Source organism: Neopsephotus bourkii, unplaced genomic scaffold (genome assembly GCF_033783945.1).
Source record: "Neopsephotus bourkii isolate Nb327-2 ecotype Australia unplaced genomic scaffold, CSIRO-AGI_Nbou_v1 NB_491, whole genome shotgun sequence".
Classification (NCBI taxonomy): Eukaryota; Metazoa; Chordata; class Aves; order Psittaciformes; family Psittacidae; genus Neopsephotus; species Neopsephotus bourkii.
This window is the reverse complement of record NW_026900992.1, coordinates 74,031-98,745: the sequence shown is the minus strand read 5'-3', so window position 1 is coordinate 98,745 and position 24,715 is coordinate 74,031. Positions and strand designations below refer to the sequence as shown.

Sequence of the window (24,715 nt, the reverse complement as noted above, 5' to 3'; positions counted from 1 at the left end):
CCGGTCACCGTCCCGATGCCGGCGGGCGCCGAGCAGCCGCGGGGCGCCGAGCAGCGCCCGCCCGCGCAGGGCCCGCCTGCGCAGGGCCCGCCGCCCGCCGCCGAGAAGCCGCCGTCCTCAGGCCGCCGGCGTGCGCCGGCGCCCGCCGCCGAGCAGGGGGAGGAGTCTGGCGGCAGCCGGGTGCTGAGGGGCGGCCGGGAGCGGGGCCGGGCAGCCGCCGCCGCCGCTCCGGCCCCTGGAGGGTCCGCCGCTGCGTCCCGCCGCCGTAAGGCCGAGTATCCCCGCCGCCGGAGGAGCAGCCCCGGGGCCCGGCCCGCCTCCGAGCAGCCCGCCGCTGAGACGCCGTCCGCGGTGAAGAAGTCCTCCCGGGCTGGGTGAGTGTCTTACGGCAACGGGGCCGGGGGGTAGGGTATGGGCTGGCGGGCGGTCTCGACCCTGTCCCGCTCGAGTGGCGCCCGGGGCCCGCCCTTGGCCGCGGGGCGCCCCGCTCCTCCGCCTCTTTGTTCTGGACTGGCCCCGCCGGTCCCGAGCGCTGCGGGCCTTGCCCGTCCTGCCTGTTGTCGCCGGCGGGTCCTCGGTTGTGAGCGGGGCCGTGAGTGCCGCCTGCGCGAGCGCCCGGGTGCTCCCCGGCCCCGGCTCTTTTCGGCTCCGCAGCCAGGTGAATGCTCGGTGCAGGAGGCGGTGGGATGTGTTTCCCGAGAGGCGATGCCGGCACCTCTCTGCCGCCTTACATCGGGAATGGGAAAACGGCCACGTGTGCACTTGGGGCGCTCGGAGCTGATGCTCCTTGTTCTCACGACAGAGTCCGTGTGCTTTAGAAACAGCGGTTATGGGCAAGACTGGGCTTCTGCTGATATGTTATTATAGTTCACCCAACCTTTCTCTGTGTGAAATAATCCCTGTTGGTGTGAGGGGCTCAAACCAGCAGTGCAAGAAGAAGGTGGTGGGCCTGTCCACAGCTGGGAATTAGGGTCATTGTGTTCATCATTTGGTTTCTGCTGTCATGCTGTGGGAGCTGTCTCTTATTCTTGCTTTTGTGCTTTTTCAGGTGCACGGATAAAGCAGCTGGTAAAGGTAAGAGCTGAATTACTGCTACTGTTGTATTCCACTCAGAAGGTCAGGGACCTTCCCATGAAGGTAGCCAAACATCTGTTGGATCTTCCTTTTAAAGCATGGTTTGTTGCTTGATGGCATGCAGCCTCTTTCCAAGGTCTCCCTCAAGACTGGATCTGGGATAAGCTGCTGATGCTGTTTGCATGTGCCCAACGTGCAAAAACTTAGTGTTCCAGATAAGCTCTGGGGTATTGCTCCACCAGCAGAAGGTGGAACCATGCTGCACCCAGTGTGACTGCTCTCGTTCCACAGTGGCCTTGCATTGCTGGCAGACCCTGGGCTTGCATGCCTTCTGCTGCTGTCAGACACAGCTGTAGGGCCTTGAGAGATGTGGAAATAGGAATGTTCAAGGATTTACACTTGTACTTTTCCTGGTTTAGTGGATGGTGAATTTTTTATGCTTGTGTCTTTACGGGATGAAAGAAAAGTTTTGAAGGGGACAGGACAGCTTAATGGGTCTAATCAAGAAAGTCCCAACTGTGGGGAGCTGCGATCAGGAGCAGAACTTGTGTTCTTCCAGAGTGAGCTATGAACTCTGCATTGTACAAAAAGAAAAATGGAGGGTTTTGCTCTTCACCCAGTGATGGCTTCTGGAACAGTTCCAAGTAAAAGGCTCTGTGTGGTGTTGGTTTTGCTCTGGCACTAGAGAATGGTCACAGAAATGGTGCGGAGTGAAGGCTGTACACCTATGCAAATGAATCCACCTTTCTGTTGGAGCTGTTTGGTTCTTGTTTGCAGGCGTTTGTGTCTTGAAGGCTGCCTTTATTCTTTTAATCCTGCAACTCTTTAGCTTTATTCCTACAAATCTATAGCTTGCTTCCATTTGGGTGTCAAATGTATCACAGTTGTAGCTGGCAGAGGGTATTTCTGCAGACCACAGCGGCATTAACCAGTGTGGTTTTAGCAGGCACACATTTGTGTGCGTTTACCTCTTGCTGCATGAAAGGTGGGGAGAGCATTATAAGAGCTTCAGCCTTCTAGGTCAAAGCAAAGTTGCTGAAATGCGTGAAAAGGTGTGGGGTTGTCACCTAATACACTCCTAGTGTTAACATTGTGTTTTAATGGGAATTCTCAGTGTTCTGGATATCCTTAAGCTAAAATGTTTATGTGGTGGTGGTGGTGACAGCAAACAGGCAGAACAGTCCCATATTTAGCCTAGTTCCTTGGGACGTGCTTGGAAGTGGCAAATGTCAGTCTGAAGTTTCCCAGGTTTGGTGCTGCTCTGTGCTCGAGCCATTATAGACTTCAACTTTGGGCTCTGAGAGATTGGCTTTCTCTGAACATGAGAGTGAAGGAAGTGTTGGTTAAATTTCTTGTGCTCTTTTTCTATGATGAGACTTGCAGCCAGGATGGATGGCACAAATGTTTGTGAGGAAGTTGGCATGGAGAAGCAATGACTACTTATATCATAGAATCACAGAGTGCTTTGGGCTGGAAGGGACCTTAAAGCTCAGTCATTCCCAAACCCCTGCCACGTGCAGGGACACCTTCCACTAGAGCAGCTTGCTCCAAGCCCTGTCCAACCTGGCCTTGAGCACTGCCAGGGATGGGGCATTTACCACCTCTCCAGGATACCTGATTTCACGACACTCATTATAAAATAATCTCTTCTTTGTATCTGAGTCTCCCCTCGGGCAGGTTCAAGCCATTCCCCTTGGCCTGTCCCTACAGGCCCTTGTCCCAAGCCCCTCTCCAGGTTCCCTGCAGCCCCTTTAGGCACTGGAGCTGCTCTCAGGTCTCCCCTTCAGGAGCCTTCTCTTCTCCAGGCTGCCCCAGCCCAGCTCTCCCAGCCCAGCTCCAGAGCAGAGCTGCTCCAGCCCTCGCAGCAGCTCCGTGGCCTCCTGGACTTGCTGTAGCAGCTCCACGTTCCTCTTGTGCTGTTGCCCCACAGCTGGGTCAGGACTGCAGGGGGGGATCCCCAGAGCACAGCAGAGGGGCAGGATCCCTTCCCTGACTTGCTGTAGTCCAAAGGAAATCTGCCTTGGTGCTTTATTTGTTGTTTTTCAGTCTATAGAAGGGCAGGAGTGATAACGCTGCAGGTCTGTGCCCAGCTCTGCACGGGTTGAAGTGCTTGCTGCACCTTGTGCTTATTGGGGAAGACCCGGAAAGCTGCTGAAGAAAGAGTCATCCTTGGACAGGTCACAAGGCAGGAGAGGAGTTCCCCTCCCGCTCCCTCCTTTTTGGCCTTCAGCATAAAATGTTTGAAGAAGCCCGATCAGGTGTTTGCAAACTGCAGTTGCCTCGTGTGGCAGGGCTTTGCAGCTGGGAGCCCTCTCATTCTGGAGGCTAAAATACCCTTGGACGTTTCACCCCTGACTGCAGCTGCCTTGGAAGAAATGCATTAAATCTGTTGAGTGGTTCTGGTGAAGGCTTTGAATTTAGTGCTGGTGTTTGCTGGCACCAGTACTGTTCTCTGCTATAAAATAGTACAGTTTAGAACATGAAATCGGCATGAGCTCAGCCATAGTGGTGTGCCTCTGTATGCAGGACACATGGCCTGTGGAACGAGGTGACATATCCTGTGGATCTATCCAATGGATGACAAAGTTGCTGCATCAGAGTTTGTTCACCAAGTTTTGTTGTCTTATGCTTGGGGTTATATTTTGAAGTAGTCGTTGGGAAAGAAAGCTTAGAGGTGTTGGGTGCCTTCAATCATAACTGAGATGCTGTAACAATGGAAGTGTCTTGCCAAGTTTTATGTTCTTCTGTGTAGTGCCATGGGGTTTTTCTGCCCATTGACTTGGGAGCCCAGGCACAAAGGTATGGCTGTGCAGTTTTGATAGGAAGACTACAGGAAGGTTAAAGTCAAAGGTGTGTGTCGTGTCAGAGTTGGTGTGTGCTTGTGATGGTGCTGGTGTTCATGAAGGCAAAGTCAGTTCTACCAGCTGTATTTCCCATCTCATCTGCTTAGTCATGCAATTCTGTATCTCCTGGTGTGTTTCTGTAGCAATATTAGTTACATAAGTAGAACATTTAATCTCGGTTTATAAATGAATTCATGCAGCTGGAGCCAGACTGTGCAGTGTCATTCACGTTCGACTTCCCACAATGCTGTATGTCCTTATGGAAATAATTTTCATTTTAGTTAGGCCTGACTAACTTTAATTATTGGAATATAGATTTAATAAACACAGTTCATGTCCTTCCATCACTCCACTGAAAATTTAGTGCTTACTGTGGCTCTTAAAATCGTGTTGGCAACCAGACAAAACCTGCTTCCCTGATTCAGTTTGACACCCAACCCAGTTTCTGACTATCCACCTTTTTGTAAGATTTTTATCTGCTGTTTAGGAGCCACTTTGAAGAGTTTGATTGAAATCTTTTGGTTGGTCACAATTCAAACCAGGCTGTGGGGTGGTTCTGCAGGAAGTGCTAAGGGTAGTGGCTGGATACGTGAAGCCTGGATTTACTTACAGCTGTTACCGAGAGGTGTAGTGCCACGTGCCTGGAGTCACCTCCTTGGGAATCCGTTCCCAAATCAGGGGGTTCTGCCCAGCAGTGTGGGCTGGAGGGTGAAGCCAGCAGTGCCGACATGCTCCTGCAGTGTATGGTTGTAGAAAGCATGTGTTGGAAATGGGGTTGGATGGAAAACTTGTGTTGGATGCTCACATGTGGAGAGCTGTCTTGGGGATTTGTTCTGTGATTTCCTCCCCAGTCTTTTCTGTATGAGGCCACTGTAACACACTGTATGGCTGGCTGGCATAGCAGCCACCCTCCCATCACAGTGAATTTCCAGGTATGGTTTGGAGGCCCAGAGAAGGTCAGAGACATTTCTTCAGGGGCTGTGCAGGGATATGAGTGGGGAATACAGGTTTGCTCTGTAGAAGTCCACTTTTAACTGCCAGAGAAGTGGTAAGATTTCCCATGCAAAAAGAAGGCTCTGGTTGTGTAGCACAGGTAACTCATGTTACACCTCGTTGTTTGTATTCTTAAAGCTTTCTGCTGCTTTGGTGATGACTGCTTTGCCTTAAGACTTTGTCAGTGTTTTGAGAGAAATGTCATTACTTAAAACCAAACCTCATAAAACCAGGTGAGTTTAAATAACTCAGGTTGCCCAAACCTTCTTTGACTCCTACGAGGATTTTCCTGTCTCCCATGTGTACAATTTCACAGCTCTTTGGCAGGGGGGGAGCTGTTTGGATAGAGGTTTTCACTAAGATTTTTCTTCCTGAGTTTCATTTTGGCCTGTGCTGTTAGGGAAGCGCGTGTTCAGTGCCTGATCTGTTGTATAGTTGCTGTGTTAAAACTCGCAGTCAGAAATGTCTATATGTTGTCGTGATTTCTGGTTTTCACAGTAGTTGTTTTGTAGCTTAATAATTCACAGTTGATTTCCCTTTCACTTAACTGCACATAGGTATTTTCTGAAGGTGTCTACCAAGGACAGCAGTGACTCCCAGCAGCATCTGTATCAGTGTTCCTTCTGCACACCCTTCCTGCAGGGAATCCTGCTTACATTTCCCAAAGTCCAGGGCAACATCACCACTGCATCTGCAGGGGACGAGGGGAGCAGGGGTGGGAGAGTGGTGTCAGACACAGCAGGATCCTGTAATGAAGGAAGTCCTACTGCTTCTTCAGGAAGTAAATGCAGTTGGTTTGGACTTCCCTTTTCTGCTCCTTGCAGTGAGTAATTGATATGGGCCTGCGACTTGTGCTCTTTCAGTGCTTGGGAAGAAGACTGGGGAGGTGCTGGCTGTGGGCTATGTGTATTTACTGCTCAGGTCCTTGTCAGCTCTGTGTCAGTTACTGGGACGCACTCAGCACTTCCTGCAACCAGTGGTGTAAGGAAGCAGCAGTATGCACCCTGTCCTTGGGCCAGTCTCCTATAGAGAGGATGCTGTGGGCTAGGGAGTGATGTGAAGAAACAAAGCATGAGCAAGTGCAAGTGCCACTTGCTGTGGCTTCCTGTGAGGATCCTTTCTGGAAAGTGGAGTTACGATATAGGGAGGAACTGAAACTTGTAAGGGTGGCTTTATCCTATGGGCTTGGAGACAGTGGACAAGCTTTGGTGTGTATCCCTTCTGTTTCAGTTTGTGGAAGCACTGGTGCATGTAGAAAAATATGACAGGGGTTCTGAGAGATGCTTTTGCTGGTGTGGTGACCCTGCTTGCAGTGCTCTGGGGCAGAATTCGAGTGTGCATGAGAACACGTTTCTGTTGTGTGTCTGGAATGGAAATTTGTGCTGACTACATGTTGAGTTAAGATGGGATGTTACTGGGGTAAGCTTTTAAGAAGCAGAACAGTGCCCAGAGTCTTGACTTTTGGCTGTCTAAATGATTACCAGAGCTTCACCTTTAGTTATTTTCCTCCCAGGTTTCCTTTTCTTGTCCCTTTTCCCAGTAAGGTGTTTCCTTCACAAATGTTAAGATTAAATCTCAGACTAAAATGGGAGATTTAGGTTAGGTGTAAGGCAGAAGTTCTTCCCTGTGAGGGTGCTGAGGCACTGGTACAGAGTGCTCAGAGAAGCTGTGGCTGCCCCATCCCTGGCAGTGCTCAAGGCCAGGTTGGACACAGGGGCTTGGAGCAAGCTGCTCCAGTAGAAGGGGTCCCTGCCCATGGCAGGGGTTGGAACTGGAGGAGTTTTAAGGTACCTTCAACCCAAACCAGTCTGATTCTATAAAGATGAAAGGATGTTTGATGCCTCTTATGTTAGGGTGGTGAGGCACTGGAATAGGTTGCCCAGGAAGGTTGTGAATGCTCCATCCCTGGCAGTGTTCAAGGCCAGGTTGCACGAGGCCTTGGGTGATATGGTTTAGTGCGAGGTCTCCCTGCCCATGGCAGTGGGGGTTGGAACTTGATGATCCTAAAGTCCTTTCCAGCCGTAACTATTCTGTGATTCTGTGTGGCATCATTCAAATCTGTAAGTGTGTTCTGCCCTGCATGCTGTTAGGTTCTCTGTGGGACATGACTCGGGGAGAGGGAAGGCAGCCCAGCTGTTCAGCAGCAGCCTGGTGCTGCTTCTTGCTTTGCATGGGTGCTTTGGCACCGATTGTCTCATATTCTTTTGTCCTGGAGTCTGAGTGCTTATGATCTGGTGTCCATCGCCACTGTTGACACTGGCAACGGAATAACTGGATGCTGGTGTATAATCCATTTTCTGTGGGACTTCTGGGATGACAGGAGCCCTCCAAAGAAACTGCAGCTAGCCAGAGTTGGGGTATTGACAAGTTTATACAGTTTGAAATGCAGAATTGACGGCAGCCTTTCCCATTTAAAACCTGCCTGTGTTTCAGCTTCAAGACATTCCAGCAGCTGCGTTTTCTGTTGGAAGAGTGGAGCATGATGATCTTTTAATCACCTCTGTGTTGTTCCTCTAGCTGCTTTATGCCATTAGCCAAATCCTAACTGAGGAGCATGGCTTTCTGTGTAGAGGTGTTTGTGAGAGGAGATGGATAATGCTGTGTTCATCCACAGGGCTGGGATTTGACCAGGCTAAGTGTGGTACCCAAGAGAAGATTGACAATAACTGAGGTCCCTGGGTAGTCAACTGGAAGAGGTTGGCACCTCCCAGCTCCTTCCACTGGTGATACAGAGAAGGACAGCTGTGTTCCTAACTTGACACAGGCATGAGTCCTGACATTAAGCAGGAAGTATCAGAACCTGGGGGAGGAATCCTCAAACACAATTAGAACTGCAACACCGCCAGTGGCAGTTTGTGATCACCTCTAATGCCAGGTCAGGTGTGTTGGACTAGAAAGCAGCAGGAATAGGAGGTGCTGCTTTCCTCTGAACTGTCAGTTGCTGTCTCTGTGTTTAGTGTTTTGGGTGTTGGTTTGTATTTTGTTGGTGGTTTGGTTTTTGAGGCTTGGGCTGCGTTCATCACAAAGGTGTTTGTGTGAAGGAGAAAGGAAACTGGAAAGAGGCATAAAATATATTGAAAATCCACAGCTTTCTTTCACAATGCTTGATTTCAGGCAGAGCCTTGTGAGTGCTGATTCCAGCTGCTTGTGTAGCTGAAAACTTTGCAGGTCCAAGTTTACTGGTGCAGCTCTGGCCTTTGCACGAGGGACCTGTGTCCCCTGTTAGGAGGCCCTAGAATTGTAAGGATTTTCAATCAGTAGCTCTACACTGCTTTATGAGTTCTACAGAGTAAGCCGTTTGATTTTTTGGAGGTACATAGGCATTCACATGTAAAAGTGCAGTGAATATGTTAGACAAGCATGCTGAAGTGAAAAGGAGAAATTATGGAGAAAGGCTTATTAAGCACTTTCACTTCAGAGAAAGGAAGCAAGATCAGAAGGTGAGTGGGGTGCTCTGTAGAAAAGTATCCTGAGGGAGGTCTCTTTCAAATCCATAAGGCTAATCTTTAAAATACCAGCTTTTGCTAAGAAATTAGCTGAATGCCTGATCTTCCAAGGGAATAAACCTCTTTCAAGAGCAGCAGTGTGTGCTAACACTGGCAACATGGTAATGTTGGAGGGGGGAATTGCCGGAGTATGGTTCCAAGTGGTTTAGGGTTTGATTTAACATTCAAAAGAGCCTGAGGATGTCCACAATTAGGATTAAAGACATAGAGCAGTCGTAGTTCACCATGAGGTCTGCTAAAACAGAATGCCAAAAAGGCGGTGTACATCAAGCTCTGATGATGAAGTGGCTTTTATACATGCAAGACCTGAGTCTTGGTTGCTGTTTTACAACAAAACTCTGATGCCTCACATCCTGTATTCCAGTCAGAGTTTTTTCAATCAGATGCTGATTATTCCCACCCTGTTAATCAGGGACTGGGGAGTGAGTCACACAAAGGTCCATGCTGGAAGTAAAAGGCTTGATGCAAATTGATGCAAAATTAGTGATTTCAGGTTGGGAGGGACCTCAGGATATCTCTGATCCCAACTGCTGTTTCATGTGGGTTCAGCGTAGGGTTCACAGCTCAGGCCCTTCTCCAGTCAGGTCTGGATACACTCAAGACATGGGCCCATGCAAACTTCATGAGGTTCAACAAGGCCAAGTGCAAGGTCCTGCCCCTGGGCTGGGGCAATCCCTGCTATCAACACAGGCTGGGAGGGTGAATGGGTTGGGAGCAGCCCTGAGGAGAAGCACTTGGGGGTGTTGGGTGAGGAGAAGCTCCCAATGCCCTGGCTTCAGTGTGCGCTTGAGCCCAGAACCCTCCTGTGCTGGGCTGCATGCTCAGAGCGTGAGCAGCAGCTCTGGGAGGGGATCCTGCCCCTCTGCTGCGTGAAGGCGAGACCTGAGAGCAGCTCCAGTGCCTAAAGGGGCTGCAGGGAACCTGGAGAGGGGCTTAGGACAAGGGCCTGTAGGGCCAGGCCAAGGGGAATGGCTTGAACCTGCCCGAGGGGAGACTCAAACTAGATACAAAGAAGAAATTTTTTGTAATGAGAGTGGTGAAACCAGGTAGCCTGGAGGCGCAGTAAATGCCCCATCCCTGGCAGTGTTCAAGGCCAGGTTGGACAGAGCCTTGGGTGACGTGGTCTAAAGTGAGGCATCCCTCCCCATGGCAGGGGGGTTGGAACTAGATGATATTAAGGTCCCTTCCAACTCTAACTGTTCTGTGATTCTAATGAGTGCCAAGTAAGGGGGATTAGCAGTGTTCCTGTCCTCCTGACTGTGTTCCTGTTACTGGGACTCGGGATGCTGTGGGCTTCCTCTCGATGTGCAGTTTGCTCTTCAATGGGACTCCAGCGTGGCAGGGCTGCTCCCCAGCCAGTCCTTAGGGGACTGCCCATGGGCTTTGCTAGCAGATGCTTGATAAACTCCCCAGCATCTCGGGCTACTGCTGGCTGGTGCTGAGGCAGCAGAAACCTTTCTGTATGGGGCAGCAGCATAAATGCATTTGGGTAAGAAAGAGCAGGTCAGAGCTGAACCTAGAGCCCAGGCCCTGTGGAGCACTGCAGGTGCCTGTGTCTGCCAGACCAGTGGCAGACCTGGTCACTGAGCACAGCCATCTACTTGGCATTAATTTCTTCAGCTCATCAGGTTTGAAATGTCCCAAGGCATTTGAATTCATTGGGGCCCAGTGTCACAGTGAGCACCAGAACGCAAGAGCAGGTGAACTGTACTTGGGTACTTTTAAGGGATGAACTTGCTCACATAGGCATTTCAGCCAGTTCTGGTATGCCAGAACATATCTGGAGACCAGCCGTCAGCTGAAAAGAAACCACCTGTAGAAGCTGTAAGTGAGTGCAGAGACCTTAGGCTAACAGCACTGGTGATGCTTTTTGCTCTAGCATAAGATCAGAAACATCCAGCTTGGATTCCAGGGTTAGTACCAGGTGATAGCTTGACTTCGCGAACAAAGATTTGGGAAGGGCTTTACCCACGCTTGCTACAAGTGTGCTGATGACTACAAAGGCCAGCGTGGGATAGGCAAATCCGGTTGCAAAAAGCACAGTGAAAGTTCTCCTTGCGTGGTATAGGTGAGGCACGATTCTTTCTACGTTGTCTTTTCTCCCTGAGACTAATTCTCCTCTCAAAGGAGACAACAGTGTTATGTATGGTGTGTCTCCAAGTCTCCCGATTGGAGGCCAAGGTGGACGGTAGTCAGTATGGCCAAGGCTAAGGTATTGTTTCAGGGAGTCCTTATGTCTCCTCTCTGGGGCACTTCTCTTGTGGCAGCCGGTGGCGAGTTCACCATAAAACACCATCTTGGGGAGGCGGTGATCCTCCATCCTGGAGAGGTGCCCTGCCCAGCACAGCTGCCATTTCAGCAATAAGGCCTCGATGCTGGTGACCCCTGCCTGTTCAAGGACAGTAACGTTTGACACACTCAGTCCACTGGATGGTTAGAATTGTACGGAGGCAGCGCTGATGGAAGTGTTTGAGGAGCTGCAGGTGATGGTGGTAAATAACCCATGATTCACACCCATATAAAAGAGTAGACAGTACAATGGCTCTATAGACACTAATCTTTGTACTTTTGTTCAGGTGTTTATTGCACCAGACTCTTTTATGGAGTTTTCTGAAGGCTCTATATGCCTATGCAATACCTATATGCCTATATTACCAGGTATACAATGCTGATTAAATGTGTTTGGGGGATTCTCCAAACATGACTTTTAATGTGTTCCAGTTCTGAAGCTAGCCTTTCAAAAAGCAGTTGCTGAGGTTTATGAGTGTCTATCTTGTAGTGCTTAGGGGAGATGGGAGCCAGCAAATAATCATCTTATAAGCCTTTATCAGAAGGAAATGCAAGCTGCTTTTAAACATTTGTGTCTTAGAGGCAGTGGGAAATGTGATCAGATTTTCAAGTGCAGCCTGGCTGAGGCAAGGCCCCAGGATGTATCGTGTCTGGCTTAGTAGAGCTGTGCTCCACATCTGAGAGAGCCAGTGAGTGGTTTCCCCATCAGAGTACATGGAGGCAGTTACACTGTTCACCATTGTGCCCCAGTTGGGAGTGTGAATTAATGATGGCCTTGATGTTTTCATTATTCTTAAAGAGATTGCAATGGTGTTTCAGATCCCAAAGAAGAGAAGGAGGAGGAGGAGGTCTCCAGTGTCCTCAGCCATGGCTCCCCTGTCAGCACAGCCAGGCCCAGCAGGAGCTGGCGCAGCAGCAGGGCAGCCACTGTGGCCCGCCAGCGGGACACTGAGAACTCACGTGCCTCCAGATCCAAGACGGGCTCCCTGCAGCTCATTTGCAAGTCGGAGCCAAACACAGACCAGCTTGAGTACGGTACGTGAGGAGCCCTGGCATGAGAGCACCTGGAAAGAGTCAGGTCTTGGGCAGCTTTGAAGGGAGCTGAATGTGGGTGTAACGTTGTGAGCTGTATGCAGACTGTGGCTGGTACAGGTGTGGTGCTGCTTGGTCATGAGTACCTTCTGCCACCAGCACTCCTGGCACTGAATGTCGACGGAGGTATCTTGAGACAGATGAGCTCACTGCAGCGAACACAGATTGAAACCTAATGGTGACTTTTCCTTTCAGAGGTCACAGAAGAGCATCAGTCTCCAGCTGGAGTCAGGTAGGAAATTCTTATTTTGTGACATTTCTTCCTCTTTAATGTCTCAAGAAGTTAAAATAAGGGCCTGAGGTTTTTTTCATAATAAATGCTTCTGTGAGCGGGTCTGCAGATGGAGAGTAGCTCTGTTTTCATTCAGTCGTGGACCTTTGTATTTTCAGCCTGGCTTGCAGATGGACTGTAGATGCCAGGAGATACTGTGGAGAAATTGATTTTAAGATTTACTCTGAGCACTCCACCTGGTAGCTTTATTCCCTCAGGAGCAGAAGCTCTAGTTAGGTGGGTTCAGAAGAGGAGGCTGCTCTGCCTAGCTTTGTCTGTTTTGGCTGTCATGTTCTTAGTCAGTGCAATCTGTTGGCTTTCCCCAGTCATGCTGGGTGCGAAAGTGCTGTGTAATAGAGTCTTTCCCATCCCGAGGGATGATGCATGAGTATTACTGCAGTAGTGCTTAAGCTGTTACTGCTAAAGTCCTTCTCTTTTTTTTTGCCAGCAGTGATGACGAGGAGGAGATGCTCATCAGTGAGGAAGAAGTTCCCTTCAAAGATGATCCGAGAGATGAAACCTACAAGCCCCATCTAGAGAAGTAAATCACTTGATTACACACTTACTGTGGGTTTAGACAAAGAAAAAGTACATCTTAGTTGAATGAGCTCAGTACTCCCCAAAGAACCTGAGAAGCTGCTAAGGTGGAATGGCTCCCCCCGGGCACAGTATTTTCTAGATACTGTCTACAGGTATGGGTCTGTTCTTGTCCAGTGGACTACAGCCTTCAGAGCCATTCTGTCTGCCAGGTTCTTCCTTTTTTCTCCTTAGAAGTGGGACTTGATAAATAGACCTGAACTTTTATCCCCTTTTTGCTTTAATCTTTGTGCAAAACAGACAATGGGAGGAGTATTGGAGCAATGCATTGTATTTGTATCTTTGTAGGGAAACACCAAAGCAAAGGAGAAAAGCTAGCAAAGGGAAGGAGGAAAAAGAGAAACAGAAAGAAATTAAAGTAGAAGTAAAAGAAGAAAGTGAGTTTCGGGAAGATGAAGAACCACCAAGGAAGTGAGTAAAACTCTGCAGTTACATGTAGCAGTGTGTCATATATATTTTATACTCTTGCTAGTGTACAACAGTTGTTGTGGTGGTTTTCTTTCCTCCTGGCCTGGGCAGAATCTGTTGTTCTGATAGAAGTCCTGCTTCCTGGTATCTTGGCATGTTCAACAAGGAAAAATGGAGTTGATATTTCCATATAGTTTAAGCTGAGGGTTTTCTCCATACTGTGGTTTTTGTCCCCTTCCTGGATATGGCCACACAGTATGAAATACTTTAGATCATTCTTAAAATCGGTTTCTGCTGTGATGTGTGAGATGGATTAGACTATATTGGAAAGCCAGTTGGAGAAGACAGCGTCTCCTCTGTTCTGGGCCTAGAGGGAGACACGGGAATATTCTGTAAATGTCCTCTTTGTACGTTTGGGACCATTTTACCAGGGTTCAGGAGAATCAGCAGTGTTCCTCTGGCTTTGGAGAACAAACTTTTGCTGCCTGGTCAGTCACTAGTACTTTGAGTGGAGACTTGAAACCTTTAGGAATGCTGGCTCTGGAACTTTCATCTGGCAATTGAGGTAGATTGGATTTGCGGGTCAAAGCCACTCCTTGGGATGGGGTAAGCAGGTTTTGTACTTGTAGCTCCTGTGCGAGCCGTTGGAACAAACGGGGCTCCATCTGCTGGTATGTGCAGTGGGCTCTGCTGCTGCAGAGCTGATCCCACTGGGGAGGGGTCAGGTGCTAATGGCATTTTGAGAACTGGTTTGGTTTTTATTTTCCTGCTAGAAATGGCTTTCTGAGCCTCATGCTCATGGTGCTTGGCTCAGACGCTACTTTTGTACATAATAAAACCTGTGCCTCTTCTGAAGGCTTGGCTTGAATGCTGAGTGCCAGTTCAGCGTGTTACTGGCTTGGTCTTGCTATCAATAAAGATGTCTGAGTACAAGGTAGGAAAGACTTCCATCAACCTACTGGTAATGTCTGTGCAGCAATATGATCTGGCAGGCGTGATGTTCTGAGCAGGGAGCATCTTACATAGGTCTGCTCAGACAAGATGGATTTTTTGTCTTGATAGATGTATAAGCTTCTATAGTTAATTCAGAACACTATAAAAGAGCTGCTAGATCATTCATCCCATTCTTCCCAGTCATGCAGATTGATGTTTTTCATGTGGTATGAAACCAAACGAAGCAGAGAAAATGAGGTGCACCATTAATTTTGGACTGTGCTGGTAAAATTACATGTTTATAAAAACTGCATTAGGAAGTGAAGTGATAAAGGGTTGTGAGAGCAAAGCACATAAGCATCTCTTTCTCAAGAAGGCTGTCTTCATCTGAATCTGCCTCCAACTTGTACTTGATGGATCTTGCAGTAGCTCGCAGCTCATGAGGCAATAGCTTGCTACCTGTTTGGAGCAGAAACTGAGCAGAGCAGAATCTTGTGTGCTGATGCACAGCCTAGAGAGGGATGAATTTAATGACAAGGGTGCAAGTTGCTCAGACAGTTGAGGTTTAAAAGAGAAAATGTGAAGGGTGTGATGCCTGGTGGAGGCTTTTTTACAATATCCCTTCCACTCTCCATGGTGGCACAAGGGTTGGTGGCTTCTGACCGCAGCCTCTTGGGTTGTGGCTGTCCCACAGCCACGCAGATTCCAGTGGACAGGTATCAGTGGTCAGCTGAGACACATCTGAGCCAAGCAAAAACATTCAGCAGCATAGTATGCCAGACCATGCAGCTGCAGCCTCACTGTTGGCATAGGCAGTGGGATTTGAGGTCGGAATCCAGGTATCGGACACGTGGGGACTGCAGCCCCACAGGAGGGTGCTCTGTGGGGTGTGGCAGTTCTGCAAGGTGCAGGGACAGTTTGCATGGAGGCCTGGTTACCCCACTTCTTTAGGGAACCTGCCCAACTATTGCAGGAGTGTTTCGTTAGCAGCTCTGGAGTGTTGGGAGCTGGAGCAGGTGCTGACTTGCCATGTGCAGTGTTACTTCTCAGCCTGGGAGGGTGGAAGAGTTCCATAGTATTTCTTGCAGCATGCTCCTGCTTTGTAGCATGCACTTCAAAAACTCTGCCTGCCACCAGTGTAGGGTCTTTCAGTTCTGTTTCTGTAACCCTGTTGTAGGAGAGGAAGGAGGAGAAAGGATGACAAGAGCCCAAGGCTTCCCAAGAGAAGGTGAGTGATCCTCTCTGCTCAGTTCTGTTCTGAAGACGTGCGTCTCTTGTGTCCTGCACAGAGATGTTGATTGTCTCAAAGCCATCCCTCCTGAACAGTATAGAAGTCTGCTTTGAAGGTGGAGAAGCAGTGTGCTTTGTCTTCCCTTCTTCAATTACCCCTTCTCCCTGTAGTTGTGGGCTTTTGATTTCTTCCAACTGAACCAGCCCCTCCCACCTTCTCCTGACTTCACTTCTGAGTTCATCCCCTGCTGGGCATTGCCCAGTGAAAGGTTTGGGAATGCTGTGTCTCCTGGAGTTTTCTCAGCTCTGGAGAGAGTCCTCAAGGAGGGGAAGGAACTCTTGGACAGAGTCTATAACAGCACAGCCCAAACAGGAATATCGGAGCAATAATCCCTTGCTCTCACGTCATGGAGCTGCACTTGCGCTTGTTTCTCTTGCTGCTGCCCTGGCTTCAGACCCAGGAGTTAACAGGGGCCCATTTCCTCACTGCCACTTTAGGAAGAAGCCCCCGATACAGTATGTGCGCTGTGAGATGGAAGGCTGCGGCACCGTCCTGGCTCACCCACGGTACCTGCAGGTTCGTTGACATTCCTCAGCTCCCAAATGGTGTGAGGGCAGGGATGGGCCACTGGAAACCGGCAGCTAACCCTTAACCCAGCACTGAAGGCTTGGTTCTGATGCTGTCCTTTTGGTAGACTTAATCAGTTGTGGCCACGTGTGTCTCTATCTGTCCTGTTGCTAGATGTCCACATCAGTTTGGCTTTCTTCTCTCAATGGAGATCAAAGCCTTTGTGTTCATGGTACAGGGGTGTCTTGTCAGCGACTGGAGTCTGGTAGCCTGCTGAGGGGTTCCAGCTGTCCTCTTAGACATGTAGAGAGAGTGTACAACCTTCCACTCTTTCTTTATAGCATCACATAAAGTACCAGCACTTGCTGAAGAAAAAATATGTGTGTCCTCATCCCTCCTGTGGTCGGCTCTTCCGACTCCAGAAGCAGCTTCTGCGGCATGCCAAGCACCACACAGGTACAGGGAGGTGGGAAATGGATACAGACTGCTCCCTGGGACAGTGAACAAAGAGGGGAGGAAATGGAAAAGCCCAGAGGCTAGAGGATTTCTGGGGAGCATGAAGCCAAGGCAGATGGCATAGATGTGCATCGGCAGCAGGGTGTTACTTTCTTCTGGATTACAATCTTTATAGCCTGTTTGTTTTGTATTCTTAAAGAGTTTTTAGTTCACCCCCTGGCAAGTATCACTTGGGAGTTCTGTAGAGTAATAAAACACTCCAGGCTTTATCCTAACTTGCCAGTCCTGCAGTATCGGTCAAGATGGATAATTGGCTTTTAGGGGAGCCTTAATCATGTGTCAGCTATCCAGATGAGCTGCTGTGGTATACTGTGGGACTCCTCCTTTGCTATGCCTGCTGGCTTCCCAGCACTTCTGGTTCTGCTGCTGCTTCAGCAGCTTCACCTGCAACATGGGAGAGCTTGAAGGGGAGCAGGTCTGTAGGAGAGTAATGCTCCAACTGGTATTGCTTTTTAGATCAAAGGGATTACATCTGTGAGTACTGTGCCCGGGCGTTTAAGAGTTCTCATAACTTGGCGGTGCACCGAATGATCCATACGGGCGAGAAGCCTTTGCAGTGAGTACTTCTGCCTGTCTCTTGCTATCCTACTTGGAGGGACCCTTGGATACACCTGTTCACAGACTCCACTGAGAGCAAGGGTGGCTCTGAAGTCAGGGCTGGAACTTGTTCCTGGTGTCCGAGCTCTCCTTAAACACACACCTAAAGGAGTGTTTGAGCTGCCCCTTCTCTTACGTACTCCTTGAGTCAGTGTCTCAGGAGAGATCTGAGGAATATAAACCCTCGACAAATTAAAACTGGAAGAGCTGGAGCTACCGTGACATCCTAATTTAGTGAGCCCTGGCTGTTTTCCTGGGCTGCCTCACTGCTCTCCTGCTCCCACAAGTGGGTGGGCACATCCCTTTGTTGTGACCTCCCCTTCTCCCCTCCCAGGTGTGAGATCTGTGGATTCACGTGCCGGCAGAAGGCTTCCCTCAACTGGCACATGAAGAAGCACGATGCGGACTCCTTCTACCAGTTCTCCTGCAACATTTGTGGCAAGAAATTTGAGAAGAAGGACAGCGTCGTGGCCCACAAAGCCAAGAGCCACCCTGAAGTGCTTATTGCGGAAGCACTAGCTGCCAACGCGGGTGCCCTCATCACCAGCACTGACATCCTGGGCACTAATCCTGAGGCCATTGCGCCGCCCACCGATGGGCAGGGCCTGCCCCTGCTTCCTGACCCCCTGGGAAGCGCTGCCCCTGCAGATTGCCTGCTGCTCAATCCCGATGGGATGCCCAAGACGTTCTGCGGTGCGGCCGAGCGTGTGAGCCTGGTGGCTGACGGGAAGCTCTTTGTGGGCAGTGGCAGCAGCACAAACCCCGAGGGGCTGGTCATGAACACCGAGATCCTGGGAGCCACCGCTGAGGTGCTCATCGAAGATTCAGACTCCACTGGACCCTAGTGGGCGGGAGCAGGCGGGTGCTGGGACAGTTTGGATTCTGTATTTAAAAGGAGGAGAAAAGAGAAAGGAAAAAAAAAAAGACACAGAAACAGAGCAAATCTAAACAAATCTCACAATTCTAGTAAAGAACTGAAGGGTCTGCTCCCCTCCAGCTTGGATCACAGCACATCCTCTTTCTCCCAACCGCTGCTCTCTCCCACTACCCCTTTGCAGAAAGGGGCACATGCTGCCATTGCCAGAGCAAGATGGATTGAGTGACATATTTCTCCAAGGGAGGTGGGGGGGGAGAAACGGCTGAAGCCCTTCCTCTAGCCCAAAGTAGATGCCTTTCTGGCTCCTTGATGTGGCCCTGTTTGCAAATTAGAAAGCATCTGATGTGCTCTGGACAGGTTTCTTAGGACTCCCTCTTGCCCCTGGTCCCAACTTCTATGCATCGCTGCACTCTGGTCCTTGCAGTCTCTTTCTTCCTCCTGGGGCTGGGAGTTTGGTTTGGCACTTTAGGCCCCTCACGTAGCAGGGTGAGCTGTGGAACAGGCACATCCCTCTCCCCACCACGCTTCTCTGCTCCAGCTCTGGCAGGAAATGGAGGGAACGCCCTGGCTCATAGATCATGTTTGCTTGGAGAGGCCCGGGGGCTACGGGAGCCCTGCGTGGGAGAGGCGAGGAGGAGCATCCCAGTTTGACGACAGTAATTTGCACTTTGAACATGCTTCGTTTTTGTGTTGTGGTAACAAGATTCGTTATTTATTGATTAAAAAAGGGTCGGTATTCTTTAGTTATGTTTGTAGGGGTGGGGGTGGAAGGGGTTCAGGCTGTTTCCCAGGCTCCTTCGCACCACCGAGCTGCGGGGAGCACGTGGTGCCATTGGAACAGCAGCTGGGAGAGCCGAGGTGAAGGCAGCCTCTGGAGTCAGATGTGTCTCACAGCTTTTCCAGAGTAGAGGGAGAGCCCTTGAAGAGCCTGTTTGCAGTGGGAGCCTCTGCAGCAGTGTTTTAGCAGGAGGATGAGGTGAGTGATGGAACTGCTGGCTCTTTACTCCCTCCCTCCCTCCCAGGTCAGGGGGAGCTCCTTGCATTAAATGTTCTCTTTGCCCTCCCTTGCTCCCTAGCTTGTCAGGGAAGAATGTCATTAGCCAGGAACTTGTTCTTGAGACTCAGGACAGTTGTGAGCTGCTTGCTGCTGAGGGATGTTGTCCTCCTCATCCAACTCTGCCTCTCCTTTCCAGGTCTAGGCAGACACAGAAGGAGGGGCTGGAGAGGGTGGTTTGTCCATGACAATAGACTGACGTGGGGCTCGGGGGCTGTCAGCTTCTCTCCCTGACCCTGTCTGGGGGGGAGGGTGTTGTGCAGTGTGTTCCCAGAGCTGCTCTTTCCCACACAAATGGCTCTGCTTTCCATGAAACGTGGCGGTTCGTGTGTTGCTGTGGAGTTAGGATAGCACTAAGCCCTTGGAAAAGTTTACATAGGATACCATGTGTCTGCTATGGAGACTTGGATCTTTTTGCCCTTCTCTGACACTTTGTGTGGTGATTCAGTGGCCTTGAATTCCTAGTGCTTTTGGAAGAGGTGAAGGAAAACCTGGGCTTTTTGTTTGGTTGTTTTTTTGGTTGGATTTATGCAGCTGGGAGCAGAGCCGAAGTGTCTTGCAATATTACGAGCACATAATCAGCTACATTGGCCTGTAGCACACAGCAGCTAGGCAAAAGTGGGTGCCTGGGGACAGGAGAACAGCAGTAAAACAATGGAATTTAATTGGGAACTACTTACAGGAAACTGACTCTGAACACCCACACTGTCCCCTGTGCTGCCTCGAAATCCAGCTGTGGCCCAAGCCTGACAGCTTCTACTGGGCTGTTAGTCCTGATTTGCCCCCTCCCTTTCCCCCTTACACTAGTGTCTTTGACAGAGCAAGTTCAAGCGCTTCTGGTGTTTATGGCTGAGCAGCTTGCACTGTGTCTGTGCCCTGGGTGTGGGCATCCACTGTTCCTGCACTGTGGCAGAGGTTCAAGCCTCTCCTGGAGATAAGGATGAGGGCCCAGCGTGCTGAACGCCCATCTCCCGGGACAGTGCACATCAGGTCTCCTGCCATATGGTGTTAAACTAAGCCAGTTTCTTGCTTGGATCATGTTACTGTGATTTCCAGCAGGAAGCTTTCGGGTGCCCAGCCAGTGCCCTCCCCTTTGCAGGCTACAGAGAAGCAGCAAGATGCGATGCGTTGGAACCCAGACCAGCAGCGTGGGTCTCATGGGTTAAGTGTGGGGCTTGCCGAGCCGTGTTGTGCAGGGGCATGTCTGCTGGCTCCTTGCCGCGGTGCCCGGGGTGCTACACTGAGACTCGTGGCTTGCTCTCTGAGGGCTGGCACTAAACTGCTGTCAGGTCAAGGGCTTGCTCCCCTCTGGTTACTGACATGTGGCACCAGGCTGGGAGGCAACAGGGGCTGCCTCCTGCACCTACCCCGAGCAGAGCCAAGAGTTTGCATGGGGTGTGGAACGGAGCAGGCCCTTTGCTTCCCAGCCTGGACACCTCTGCTCCCTGCCACTCCCTGCCCTACCCTTCACGCACACCTCTTGTAGCAGTCCTTTTTCTTTTCCCGGTCTCGGCCTCTAACCAGAGCCTGCGATCCCTGGCGCAGGGAAGATGGTGTAGCTCCTCCCACTCCCATCTGAACCCCTAAAACTGACAGAGCCCCCTGCAGCTCCTCCTCCCGTCGGTGTCTCCGTCACTCGCATGCAGTTTGCTTCAATAAATTATTGTAGTAGTTTGCAATAAACTTTTTTGTATCCCCCCCTCCCCCGTATTTATTTTTTCTCTCCTCCCGGGGAGGGAGTGGAGGGAGCCCAGGGCACTGCGCTCGGCTGCGGGCAGGGGTGCCCCTCGGGGGCCCTGGGGTGCGGGGTTGAGGCTGGAGTCCCGCAGCGCTCTCTGCAGTAGCCACCAGGTGGCAACGACGCTGCTGGGTTTGGCCACCGGCCCCGGGGCTCGGCAGGGGCTCGCTGTGCTCCGGTGCCGCAGGGGCATCGCTCTGCAGCTCCTCTTGTTTCTCTTAATCTGGGTAATGCGTAACCAAAATAAATGTACTGAGGAAAAACCAAACCAACCAGCAGGGCTGTTCTTGTCTTGGTGCATGCAGCTCACCTGCCGAGGGTGGCTGGGACCCTGGCCTCCTCTGTCTGCAGGACCACTCTGGGAAAGGGGGTTTAGACCTGGGTGACCCCGTCGCACACAGCCATGGGCTGAATAAGAGGGCTGGATGTGGCCAGGACAGGCCTCTGCAGCCTTCTGCTGGGGTCTGGGTTGCCGCCCAGAGTGCAGCTGGTGCTGGAGCTCCAGCATGGGGTTCCCCTCACCCCCTCCCTAGTGAGCCCACAGTGCTCGGCCCTGCTTGGGCCCCAGCCCCACTGCCCAGGCCGAGGTGCTGAGCAGTGTCCGGGCTCTGCTCCCCTCTTCCCAGCAGTGGCTTCCCACGCCCTGGCTCTGCCATGAGCCCGGGGGATTAGTGTGCTGCTAATGGCACTGTGTGGCTGGTGGGGAGGACTGGGTCGGAGCTGGGGTTGGGAGCCTGCTGCTGCCAGGCAAGCCTGTTCTGGGCAAGGCTCTTGGAGTGGCAATGCTTGGGGGAATTAGGGAAATAATCTGTTGCTGTTGATCCCAGAGGTGGGAATTTGCAGTGTTGTGCCAGGCCCCAGGCGCGGAAGAGGGGGAGAGCCAGGCCAGCAGACGTGTGAGTGGAGCTCCCGGCTGGAATGCACCAGCTCAGCAGGGGATTGTCCTCCCCGGGCCGGGCAGGCGCCGTGCCCTGAGCCGGGTGCCCCGGCTGCCCGCGCCATGGCTGCAGCAGACAGCGCCTCAGCCACGCTCCGGCGCCGCGACCTGTGCAGCCGAGGCATCCGCCTGGCAGGGAAGATGCGCTCGGACGTCGTTGACCTCCTGGACACCTACGTGAGTTTGCGCTGTCGCTGCGGCCCTGCGGGGCAGCTGCTACCACCAGAGGCCAGGGGGCTTTCAGCAGCTGGTCCATGGTAGGGATGAGGGGTGAAGTGCAGCTGGTACCTGGGCCTTGGCGCTGCTGGGCAGTGCGTGGGCAACCTTAAGCACCAGCTCCTGGCTTTGCCCTGCCTGAATGTCTCCTGGGCAGCCCTGAAGCTGAACCGGGGCACCCTGGAGCCGGGGCTCAGGCAGAATGGGGGTGCCCTGTTTCTCCTGCCGCTGGTGATTCCTGGCTGCTGTCATCCCTGCAGGTGGAGCAGCAGGGCCTGGATGCATCGGCCAGCGTGGCGGCGGTGGAGGGGGTGCCGGTGGCAGCGGTGGAGCGCTGGGATGAGCAGACGGGAACCCAGCGGCTGCTGGAGAACCTGGCAGCGTACCGGGCATTCCGGGCCCTGCTGGCGCAGATGCTGGACGAGCAGCAGGAGCAGCTGGGGGAGGCCGATGCCACACTGGGCCCGGCACTGGCGGCCGTCCTGCTCCAGGTCTCGGCCTTCACCTACCACCTCGAGGAGCTGCTGCGGCTGGAGAACCGCGGCCCCCCCGGCGAGGAGGCGGCCGTGCTGCCCATTCCCCCCCAGCTCAGCCTCTTCGAGAGGAAGCTGCGGGGCCTGGGCGTGCTGCGGGAGCTGGCCCAGTGGGCAGTGAGGTCTGTGCGGGACCTGCGGCAGCTCGCCAAGCCCGGCCCGGGCAGCTGCGCAGGCCCCAGCCCAGCCGAGAGCCCTTGAGGGCAGGCAGGGGGCAGGGGTTGGATCCTGCAGAGTGGGGGGCTCCTTGCCCACCTCTGCAGAGCTGTTGACAGCAGAGGGGTGTGTTCCGGGAGGGGGGTGGACGGGAGGGACCATGTCACTGAACCCTGGCCCCCCACGCTCTTGGTGCTGTTTCCTGTGGGGAAGCTGGGCATGGACCGCACTCTGTGCTGGAGGGAGCGAGGAAGCTGACGTGGGGCGAGCCTCGGGGGGTGCAGATGTTCCCTGGGAAGCAGCTTTGCCGCTTGCCCCAGGGCCGTGCACCCCAGTGGGCTGTGGCAGTGTTGGCCTTTCCTGTGAAGCCTGGTCAGTGCCTGGCTTGCCTTGGCTGGGCGGGCAGGAGCTGCCTCAGGGCTGTGTGGAGGCAAGGCTGGAGTGAAGGGACAGAACCGTCACCTGGTGAAGGAGCCTCGGGACGTGCCCCCAGCTGCAAGATGCAAGATGCTCTCGCCTGGCTCACAGTTACTGTGTTGGAATTTCTGCTCTAACTGCTTGGGGGCTTTTTTCTTTGGGGGGGGGGGGGGAGTGGGATATCATCCAGGAGGGGATTTCTTAATCGCTTGGACAAGGTAACGGAGAGGATCTTTTAGCTGAGGGTTGTGATTCAGAAGACCCTCCACAAGGAGGTTTGTGCTTCCAGGCGTTCCTTTGGGACTGGGAACAGCATGGAAGATGAAACAGCTGAACCACATCACTCACCCTGTGAACGGGAATGCCCACACCATGGTTTACTTGCTGAATGGATGCGATGACTTCAAAGCAAATAAAAGGGATGGGTTATCTACTGTGATGACTGGGACTTCTTGGGGAAGCCTGGGCTGCCCCCTTCCTACCCCACCCCAAGGGAAGGTCGGTTCCAGGGGGGTGGGAGGTCTGGGGGGAACGGGACCTGTTGGGAGGCCATGGGGAAGATGAGGGAGATGGAGGTGGCAGGAGGAGGATGGGGGGGTTGTCACTGAGGTTCTGCCCCATCCTGATGTGGTCCTGCTTGCTGACCTGCACGAGGGAGGCAATGCGAGGGGACAGTGGAGCCATGGGGTGGGGAGGCGGCGGCTGGGGACTTGCCCAGCAGGCTCCACACAAAGCGGCTTTGTTGTGGTGGGTGGTGGCAGCACTGGGTCCAGTGCCTGCCCCAGGGCCAGGAGTGTCTGCACAGGCACTGGGTGCTGTGGGAGGACAAAGGCTGCCACTGAGCCAGGGCCCTCAACTCCCATGCTGCCCATTTGGGGATGGTGGGGCCCCAGGGATGGGGCTGCCTTGTGGCACTGGGGGTGGCTTGGTAGTGCCCAGTTGTTTTGTGGGCGATGCCCGGGAGGTAAAACATGCACCTTCTTCAGCACCACTTTCTGCCTGACCTCGGTTTTGCAGCTCAGACCGGATTATTTGCAACGTTTCTGCTTCTGGGAGGAACAATTTATGGCATTTATTATTTTTGTGATTAGTCAACGTGAGCCCCTTTCTCAGCAAATGTTTCTCTTCCCCAGTTTCAGCTGCTTTCTGTTCTTGAAACTATCTTGCTCTTCCCTTGCAGCCCTGTGCTCTGCAGCAGCTGGGTGCTCGCATCCTTGCCCACCTGCTGCCCATCACCTTCCCGAAGGCAGGCACAGACATCTTGAACGCCGCACATCCAGCACCGAGTCTTGCCACCCACACAGGCAGGAGCATAAGATCATAGAACGGACCAGGTTGGAAAAGACCTTTTAAGATAATCAAGGCCCAGCAGTGCCAAGGCCACCCCTAACCCATGGCACTGAGGCCTCATCTCCGCTGGGTGTGAGCACTTGCAGGGCCGGTGCCTGCAGCCCTGCCCTGGGCAGCCTGTTCCAATGCCTGAGCACCCTCTGGGGCAGGAATTGTTCCTCAGCTCCATCTAACCCTGCCCTGGTGCAGCTTGAGGCCGGTTCCTCTTGTCCCATCCCTTGTTCCTTGGGAGCAGAGCCCAGCCCCTCCTGGCTCCATCCTCCTGTCAGGCAGTTGGAGGCAGCCATCAGGTCCCCCCTGAGCTTTCTCTTCTCCATCTGAACCCCCCAGGTCCCTCAGCCCTTCCCCATCACACTTGGGTTCCAGGCCCTGCACCAGCTCCATTGCCCTTCTCTGGCCCCGCTCCAGCACCTCAAGGTCTCCTGTAGTGAGGGGAGACCCCTTTTCTCCTTTGGCAGTTGCCTGGGTGCGAGGTGACCTTCACGTTCCCTGGAAGCAGATTCCAGCAACTCGATCCTCC

At 52.4% G+C, this 24,715-nt stretch overlaps 2 protein-coding genes across 3 annotated transcripts; both read left to right on the top strand.

Moving 5' to 3' along the window:
* ZFP91 (ZFP91 zinc finger protein, atypical E3 ubiquitin ligase) lies at positions 1 to 17,824 on the top strand. The gene is made up of 11 exons (XM_061350415.1): positions 1 to 374; positions 1,049 to 1,074; positions 11,525 to 11,740; positions 11,993 to 12,029; positions 12,517 to 12,609; positions 12,954 to 13,076; positions 15,184 to 15,234; positions 15,735 to 15,813; positions 16,146 to 16,260; positions 16,777 to 16,876; positions 17,252 to 17,824. Exons 1-11 carry the CDS (start codon positions 16 to 18, stop codon positions 17,760 to 17,762), a joined length of 1,710 nt encoding a protein of 569 aa, XP_061206399.1. The 5' UTR covers positions 1 to 15; the 3' UTR covers positions 17,763 to 17,824.
* Positions 12,954 to 22,929, top strand: CNTF (ciliary neurotrophic factor). Of its 2 annotated transcripts, none has more exons than XM_061350417.1 (3): positions 12,954 to 13,076; positions 21,414 to 21,700; positions 22,000 to 22,929. In XM_061350417.1, the coding sequence occupies exons 1-3, from the start codon at positions 13,058 to 13,060 to the stop codon at positions 22,471 to 22,473; spliced, it is 780 nt and encodes a 259-aa protein (XP_061206401.1). In that variant the 5' UTR covers positions 12,954 to 13,057; the 3' UTR covers positions 22,474 to 22,929. The 2 variants fall into 2 exon arrangements, with proteins under 2 accessions (XP_061206401.1, XP_061206402.1); XM_061350418.1 differs by lacking the exon at positions 12,954 to 13,076 and adding an exon at positions 17,957 to 18,770 and having other exon boundaries at positions 21,430 to 21,700.
* Positions 22,930 to 24,715: the final 1,786 nt, after the last annotated feature.

Bases quoted from the DNA above. Each gene is read 5' to 3' on its own strand.
- ZFP91 (XM_061350415.1), top strand. From the start codon at position 16: ATGCCGGCGGGCGCCGAGCAGCCGCGGGGCGCCGAGCAGCGCCCGCCC. The intron at 12,610-12,953 runs GTAAATCACTTG...GTATCTTTGTAG, and splicing joins TACAAGCCCCATCTAGAGAA to GGAAACACCAAAGCAAAGGA. The intron at 15,235-15,734 runs GTGAGTGATCCT...CTGCCACTTTAG, and splicing joins CCAAGGCTTCCCAAGAGAAG to GAAGAAGCCCCCGATACAGT.
- CNTF (XM_061350417.1), top strand. The intron at 21,701-21,999 runs GTGAGTTTGCGC...TCATCCCTGCAG, and splicing joins TTGACCTCCTGGACACCTAC to GTGGAGCAGCAGGGCCTGGA.